The sequence below is a fragment of the Agrilus planipennis genome, unplaced genomic scaffold (assembly GCF_000699045.2).
Source record: "Agrilus planipennis isolate EAB-ADULT unplaced genomic scaffold, Apla_2.0 scaffold257, whole genome shotgun sequence".
In the NCBI taxonomy this organism is placed as follows: domain Eukaryota; kingdom Metazoa; phylum Arthropoda; class Insecta; order Coleoptera; family Buprestidae; genus Agrilus; species Agrilus planipennis.
The window spans coordinates 175,244-184,300 of record NW_020438985.1 but is presented as its reverse complement, the minus strand read 5'-3'; the positions used below and the strand labels follow the sequence as shown (position 1 = coordinate 184,300).

At 35.3% G+C, this 9,057-nt stretch overlaps 1 protein-coding gene across 1 annotated transcript; it reads right to left on the bottom strand.

The window, feature by feature from the left end:
• Positions 1-1,477: 1,477 nt before the first annotated feature.
• LOC108740956 (centrosomal and chromosomal factor-like) lies at positions 1,478-6,414 on the bottom strand. Its single transcript, XM_018475501.1, has one exon. It carries the CDS (start codon positions 6,150-6,152, stop codon positions 5,127-5,129), a length of 1,026 nt encoding a protein of 341 aa, XP_018331003.1. The 5' UTR covers positions 6,153-6,414; the 3' UTR covers positions 1,478-5,126.
• Positions 6,415-9,057: the final 2,643 nt, after the last annotated feature.

Below are 9,057 nucleotides of genomic sequence, written 5' to 3'. Positions count from 1 at the left end.
TCATTTTGTACGCTAATATTTGTAGTACATAATATCAACTTTATTTAAAAGAGTTTCCCATATTCGCACACAATGAAATTAGTTTGTTATTATAGTATTCCATATGTAGCCAAAAGCGCTAATTAACTATTAAAATATAATAATAGAAGTAGTAAAACAATAATACCCCTACATACATACTTTTTCATTTAATTAATTATTACTATCGGGAAATGTTTTTCCATATAACAATAAAACAACAATATTTGAACTGTAACAATAGGTTGGTGTAAAATCAGTCTGATTTGTTCTACATGTAATGGTCCCCTACACGTATGAAAATTCCGGACAGAAAATTTTTAATCCCGCACGTAAATTCCATGCGATATATGTATACCTCCCTTCGCTTATGTTGTCTTTTCCTACCGTGTAATCTTAAGATCGTCATCTAAGACAAACAACTGAAAATCTGAAATACTTGCCTAAGGATAATGTGAAGTGGGAAAAGATATTAAAATACTTAAGGATTAGGGTTAGAAGAATGATATATAGTTGATAAAAAGAGCAAGAGATAGTTGCAGAATTTGCGCAACATCGTATATAAACAAATACTAGAAAGGGAGTTAGATAAAGAAGGCCATTGCACTGCTACTTTTTAATTTGTATATCGAATCTGCGATTATAAAAGTCTATAGGCGAGAGAGATTGGTAGGACACCTTATCGGACATGAAGGGCTAGTTAGAGGCATGTCAGAAACAAGCAAGAGTTAAGAGATAAAGAGGTAGCCCTAGATACGATTACTTTTAGCAAAATGGTTAGAGTTGTAGGTTGTTTGAGTTTTCTAGAAATGCGAAGGTTGTCTCAAAATAAAAAGAACGGAAAAATCGTACAGACGGAATTTAGGCTTTGCAGTAACGGTCGTATTCTGCTTTTAATAATTTTATTTTTGATTATTATTACGTTATAAACTAGAAAATCAAATGAAGTTATGTGAGACTGAACTTAATTTCTTTAAAAAAACATTTGAAAACTCTAAGACGCGTTTCGACACTTTATAACTGATAAAATAGTAAAAAAAAAATCGAAAAGATCCAACGTAAAAAATCATGGATCGTCTAAAAATTTAAATAACCGAAAAGACAGTTAAGGGTTCTAGAACTAATATACACCGTTTCCACGCTAACTGTTACGGCCCACTTCCTCTGAATTTACACAAAATATTATAATTAAAACGTAAAATAACTGTTTCCTACTTACCTACCTAAATAAAATATCCATCAGTTGTAAAAAAAACCATTTCGCGTTCACAAACAACACAACACCACACTGTTTTGTAGTAGGTAAACAGTCATAGACACATTTATTTAACTTAAGATTATAGTATTTTATAGGTAATAGGTATGATTTTATATGGGCACTTTTTATACTTAGTTGCCGTAGTAGTAACTACTTTGGCTATCATATTGGACTGGATTAGATGAATAAAAAAACAAAACATTTGATTATAAAAACAGTAACACGATTTATTTGTTTTATAAGCGTACTTTTACTATGACTAGCTGTACATTATATATATACGATATATAGCATATTTTATACATATTCACAAATTTTTTGTAGTCGTCGAGCACGACGACCGCTCGAATTTTATGTGTTTTATCGTAATATATATACACTTGATAGATAGTTCTTTGGTCTAGCTATTCTTTAGCCATATATGTAGTAAAATACAAGGGACACAATCAGATCTCTGGAAATCTGACGGCTTTAATTCAGTATTATCATCATCATCATCATCATCATTATTATTATTAATAGATAAATGTATTATGTAGGTATACACAAGCAAATAGCCTGAGATTAACGACGACGCTGGAAAAATAAGATCTACACATCACTATTTTACTTCTTTCATGTTACAGTCGTATAAGGCCAATTTCATTTGGCTGTATCTTATTTAATTAATAATTACTAATAGTTAGGAAAATATTACAGCTACTACAACTGTTCTGCTCGAAAAGAAAGACATAAACTAAGAACTAAATTTAGACTTCGCGATATACAATAAACTAAGTTTATTATCGTATCTTCTAATGTGTTAGGTAGTAGGATTATAATCGTTCATCAATGGATCGAATATCGATATGGCATCTGTAGATTTGGTGCTGATGTCAATATAAGTAGGTAGGTACTAAATAAAAAAAAAAATTTGATCCTTTTTATATCTAATAGATACATTTTTGAAAGTATTTGTCTATAACCAAGTAGGTATTGAATATTTTCAGAACCTTGTAGGCACGCAAGCCGAATCTAATTAAATCGATTAAATTTTAGTTTAAGAACTAAACCAATTATTCCGTAAAGGTGGGCAGGTCCTTAAACACTGGCGGCCTTCAAATACAAAACACAATTTAAAAACTGTAAAATTATTTTGCTCTCAAGCTTCATAATGGACTCATTGTTGTGTAAAGGTTGAATTAAAATAAAAATTGAAAAGCAACGGTCTCGGATTAGGTACATAAAAAAAAAGTTAGGCAGGTACAACCGCATGTCTAATAACAAAAGAATTAACTGATCGATCCGAAACTAATTGTGAAATATTTTAATCTGAAATAATCAAAAACTCATTATGATTTTCAATTTTGGTGATAGGTATACTACCTACCTACTTTTTTGATGGTAATTGTTGAAATCTCGTTAAAATAATGAAAAATTAAGGACTTACCCCGTTCATTTTTCAATACTGATCGATAATACGAAGAAAATCCACCAACAAGTATATGATACGCGTTCAATTCATAAGAGGATCAAAGTTTTTTTCAGGCTAGTACCGATCGTGTATAAAAGAACAAAAATAATAGAAAAACGAATTTACCTACATTCTAAAACATAACATCACCGCTAAAATTGGTTGACACCAGTATAGTATTGTAGTAGTAGAGTATGGTTACAATACGCCCTACAACGTTTTAAATACAAAAATGAAAATAAATTTCACCACAGCCGAAACGCTGTCTGCATGTTTGTATTTACCTATATACAATTTCTAGGAACTTTTTCTACAATTTCAGAGTTAGCTTCCCGTAAGGAGTACACGGACACGTCTTTTTTATCTTACATATCGTCACAATAACACCAAAATAAATATTAACGACAATATAATATTGTAATATCGTATTTATGTACTTAATGCATTTGCCGAGAGCTCTGACAGCGAATAAGCTACAATAATAATAATAACAGGGTTAATAAGTTTGATTTCGGAATCGGTTCCCTTTTTTTTTTTATAAACACTCACGAGCAGCAGTACCATTTTACCGTGACTACTACTCATTACATGTTCTGGCTGCATAATGTTTGTGTATGTGTGCAATAAATGTAGGTATTAGGTATTACCTGTCTAATAAGCATATCAATTATGATTACAAGTTTACATTATTACCAGTGGTACCATTTAGCAATATTTCCGAAAAATAATAAAAAATAATCAAAGCGACAGAAAACACGGCGACAAATCGTACTATTACAGAGAAAAACAGGTACCCGAAAGAATGTATAAAATCAGTGACAGCAAATGGCTACAAAAAGTTTTGGCAACGTTTAGATATTTATAATCTTGTCATAACGTACTTGACGGCACTTAAGGTGCCAATGACTAAATCGTTAATTACGTACCAAGGACAGAAAGTGCGGCATTCCCTCCTGAAAGGGGTTACCGCACTTTCTTCACGAGGACCGGATATGATTTTTTACCAGACCCCTTCTCCGAAAGTACAATTTTTCCTGATTTCAGGTAGGAAACCGCATATTCACTGATTATTACAAAAGCTCCTACCAATTTAAAATCTGCCGCGAAGGATGAAATACTTTCCTAATAAGAAGTAAATGCAATTTATAACCCGAGATGGAATGTTGCTCCGTCATCCCTGAAATCAGGGAAATAAATCGTACTTTCGGTGGAGGTACGGTAAAAAAGAAATTTTTAAAAAAATTGGTCACAATTGCCGTGACGTGAAAGACAAATGGGTGTCTCGTAATACACACACATCTAGCTAAGGCGTTTGGTAAAACTACGGGGTAACACAGAAAGGAGGTTCGTGACATTTAGTACACGAGGCACTATCAATACATCATTAATGATTAAAACGCATGTCGAGCGGCTAGAATAGGGAGACGAAAAAAGGTACCCTCCGTTTCTTAGGGCAATGGTGTAAAGTACCTACCGAACGAAACAGAAAAATGCTCAATGAACGGAATCTACTTATCCGCATATTGTCGCAACTGCACAATTTACAATTTTTTTTACGAGGGCCATTAAAGAAGGGATTGAATATCAGCATGACCAGCATCTAAAAAAGCAATGTAATTCGCAGTATAATTGCTATCGTCGATTGTTTAATAACGGCATTAATGGTACTGTTTACGGTCGTTAAGGTAATACAATTAACAATGAAATAAATGGCAGGTGATTATCATGTCAGTAGGCATTAAATTCAAAATGAGAAGATAAGAAATTAAAAGTACTTTGGACATACGTATGTATGTCATGTAGGTACAGTTGCGAACTGTTAGTTTGTTTGAAGAACAATTTAGATAATAGGGGACGTTCGTTTTCATTTCTCCCTTAATATCACGCACGGCGATGGTAACTAAGTGTCACGTTCTCGTGGCCGTAAATAATGAAATTTGGGGAATCGCGAACAGATTATTTTGGTTTACGGTCGCGAAAAAGATCGATCAGACGCTAATAAATACAAAGGCAAATTATGGTTTTATGATTAAACCATCAGCTAAGAAATATTACCATTGATTCGCACTTAATCTAATTAAAACCTTCCTAAATTTTGAAAAGACAACGTTATTCCTTCTAATATATTGATAAACTAGCCCTGACAATCAATAAATATAGACAGAAACAGTCGACAAAGATGAAAGAATGTATAGTGGTATATATCGTTTCAGTCAGTTTAATTTGTAGAGCTAAAACTTCAACAAAAAGTGGAATCCCATCATTTCGGAAAAATCGGAAAAAACAACTGTGGGTCGAACAGCTGTTGGATCACTACCACGCCCGGAGCTGGGCGCATGCGCACACCCTAATACATTACACACTATTATCACAATGTTCCGGATCACATCACAGCCATCACACATTGTAGCACACCTGCTGAATTTGCGGAAACGTGGACGCAATCGGAAATTCCGACGTCATATATGGTTGCAGTCTGTGTGCCCGGAGGTACTGCCGGTACTTCCCGGAAAAGATGTGCTTGTTATCCGGCCGGTCCGGCGACCTGTCCGGATCTGTCCAGTGGCCGGAATCCGCGGAACCGGAGCTGTACGCGTTGCACCCGGAAATGTCTCTTTTGCAGCAAGATTGTTGAACCGCAGCCGCAGCCGATATCGGCACCAAGGGTGGCATCGGATCCCACATCTGCTGTTGTGGCGGCCGTTGCGGATGCATGGGAAACTGCGCCACGGCCGGCTGGGGCATCTGCTGCTGTTGCTGTTGTTGATGAAGGTGTTGCTGAAGCTGGTTATTGATCTGTTGGATCTTGGCCATTCTTCGTTTGGATGCGGGCGTCTGTTTCGTCGGCAGGTTGTTGATAAAGGGGCTCCGCCGTTGACTCTCGATCTTGCGGAAGTAGCAAGGATGAATCATGAGCAGAGGTTCGTTACGGACACCCGCCGGTGGTTTCGCCTGATTCGGGAGTTCATATTCGACGCTGCAATCCACATGGAGCGGTAATGAATAGTCCTTTTGAACGACAGGAGTCGTTTGTTGCACTAGGGCACTAGGCTGGGTCGGAGTCCTTCCTCCGACAATTGTGGTGGTTTGTTGTTGCTGCTGCTGGACCATAGCAGCAGTGGCAGTGATGGCAGCCGGAGTTGCAGAAGGAGGCACAAGCTCGTATGAAGTATAACACGCAGTCATATCTGTAAGTTCTGACCGACAGTCGGCCCTCGACTGACGTCGGTGCGACTGAGGCGTCGTGGCCACAGCCTGCTGTTGGTGATGTTGACGCCACTGGCGGTCGTCGTAGTGATGGTGGGGGTAGGAAATCGATGCGTCTGCCGCGGACGCCGCTGTTGGTGCCGACGCTGACGCCGACGACATCATCATCATCATCGGACCGTCTGCGAACGCGTCTATGCCGCGAATACTACTCATTCTCTGTTTCGGTGTGTATAGGACACCGCACTAGCTAGTGGTACGTCACCGTTATTGGTACCACACCTCTACCAGCTCACTAAGTCGGACTCGAACTGACTGACGGTCGACCGAGAGCGTAGCGTATGCCATGGGAGAAAACGACGCCAAGCGAACGCGGCCGGCGCAACGCGGCGGCAATTGCCATGCTGGTAGTCGCATCTCGTCGTCGGTGACGCCGACGCCGGGACGCGACGCAGCGCAACTTACAAATGTGTGCCGATGCCGTAGAGAGCGAAAAGAACAAAACACGCCGGATGAACGCACCAGTCAGTCAGTAGCAGTGTTGTTTTCCGTGTTGTTTTCTTATCCATGAATCGCTAGTACAGCAGCATGTTTATTTACTACTACCGCATCATAAACAGAAGTCAACAATTTCTGGTTACTATTAATTAGAACTTCGCGGAACTATATTTGATATCTTGCATATTTTATTAAATCGGCTTAAAAAAAGGCTTATTTTGCATTACACGTTCGTTCGTTATATTCTTCAGTTGTTGCGATACAATTCTATAACCACTGAAAAATTCGTATTAAAGGAAATTCAAATTTTATTATTTTATTAAGTCGCTATTAAATAGCCACAAATAAGAGAGATAAGCGGAATCTGTATAGGAATCAGGAAACCAAGTTTTAACTTGAAAATTGAATTGTTGTTTGTTACTGATGATAAAATAAAAGTTACGCAGTTAAATAAGTGCATATATACGTAAATTACATTTTTTTTTCGTTAAATGTAACTCAAAAAGTTTTTGGACGGTCCCGTTTAAATGGGAACTTGTATTATTGCATCTACTTTTAAACTTTAAATTAGATTAATTGTGTGTTTAAAACTTAAATTTTAGCGATAAAAAGAAATGTTATGTTTAACTATAAACTAGGTCTCTCCAACAAAAAAAAAGATATGAAATGCTCTTTGTATAAAACTTAAAGCGTACAAGAATATAAATATAAACTTTAGAGATGGAATAGTCAGGCGAAAGCAAAAAGATAAAAGTCTAAAAAACCTTTCCAAAACAGCGTTGTTTATAAACAGTTTTCATTGTTTCGAAATTGCGATTTATTATATTTATCATTAAATAAATAATTAGGATGCAAATGTACAAAAGAAATACTCCTCCTAAACCAGTGCCTGATTACATTTATTAAGAAACTTCGAGACAAAATCGAAATGATATTGACATATTGAAAATAAAATAACAATCGAGCTTTCATACATCACCTACTTAAATACAAAACACAGTCGCTTTTTAATGCATAGAAAATCGGGTACTCTTGAAGACGATTTATCATGTTGAAACAATTTTAGAGACAATCTATAAATAAAGTGAGCATTAAAAAGCGACCGCGTTTTGAATTTGATTGATTTCAATAAAGTTTCACAAAGAACCGGCCTTAGATTCCTTAAGTATTTCACAAATTATACAGAAAATCGTTTTTATCATAATTCTGTTATAAAAAACGATCTTGTATATAAGAGCTAATTCAAACATTAATCAATAAAACGAAAAATACTTCAATTATTATTATCTGTAGATTTTTATAACAATTTCATTGTGGTAAACTAATAAATTATAGTAATAATATATCCCAAAAAAACGGTAATATCTTGGAAAAATAGTAAAGTATTAAAATTTTAAAGAAATTTCCTAAAAGTAAATGTAAGATTTTGCTTACTATTAAAAACTGCTAAACATGATTGTTCGTGGGACAGGTGTATTACTACGTTTTCACCTTAGGGTATCTATTCCTTCTTTTATAACTTAACCACTACTTTATACCTACCTAGAACCGACAGCAATACAGCTTCGGCTTAGGTATTACAATGGAAATGTGTCAGACATTTCTGAATATTATTCAGTTTGTATTAGTTTATAATGTTCTGATCAACACGTTTTACAATATAGGGTCTCTAATAATAAGTTTTACGTTTCCTTGTATGAATACCTATTGTTACAAAAGCTTCGTGGAAACTGCGATAATAGTATCTTGAAGTTACATTTACGATTAACAGGTAATAAACCTATGCTTAGAACAAATTCTGTACAACATTAATTTTTAAGACCCATGGAAACAGTTGCTTTAATTTATTCCATAGGTACTATAACTTTAGCTGAGGGTAGATAACCATTATGTATAAACAACCTTTTGGATATCTTAATTTTTAATGAGACGCCGCGTGATGCTGTTTATAATAAGTTTATTAATTATATAGGTAATGAAGGTGGCAGTTGTTCCTATAGGATACATATAATGCTAGTGAAACGGAGGTAATATATAATTTAAAATTTAAAAAGAAATAAAAAAATGTGCGTATTAAACAAAGTTATACAAATGACTTACTTAAAATACAGGGGTAATTTAGTAACTTTTATCGAGGTCCAGAAAAAAATATCTCTCCAAAAAATGATACGGGAGGCACTCAAATCTCAAACATATTTCGTTATCTAACGAAAAATATTTTTTAAATAACTTATTTGAAGTAGTTTACCTTCAAAAAATTTTTGAAATTGCCAGGTGCCGACCGTTAAGGTCCCCCAACTTTGGCGCCTTTTTTCCAATACTTTAATAATTGGTAAAGTAATCTTTTAGACGCGAACTATGTAAAGTCATTTTTGGCACTCAGAACTCGAAAACCACCCTGGGCTCCTCACAGCCCGCTAAATATTTTATTCGGGATGAGACGCGTGTTTAGTGAGTTTATTAATGTATATTTATCCACATAATCTTACCTGAGACACATCTTTTTATATTTCTAAAGATATTTCTAAATATAAAATAATTATTGATAATAAACTTACTAAGAGCCATCACGTGTCTCATTGCAAATATGCAATATTATACAAAAGTAAGGGGACATTTAATG

Bases quoted from the DNA above. Each gene is read 5' to 3' on its own strand.
- LOC108740956 (XM_018475501.1), bottom strand. From the start codon at position 6,152: ATGAGTAGTATTCGCGGCATAGACGCGTTCGCAGACGGTCCGATGATG.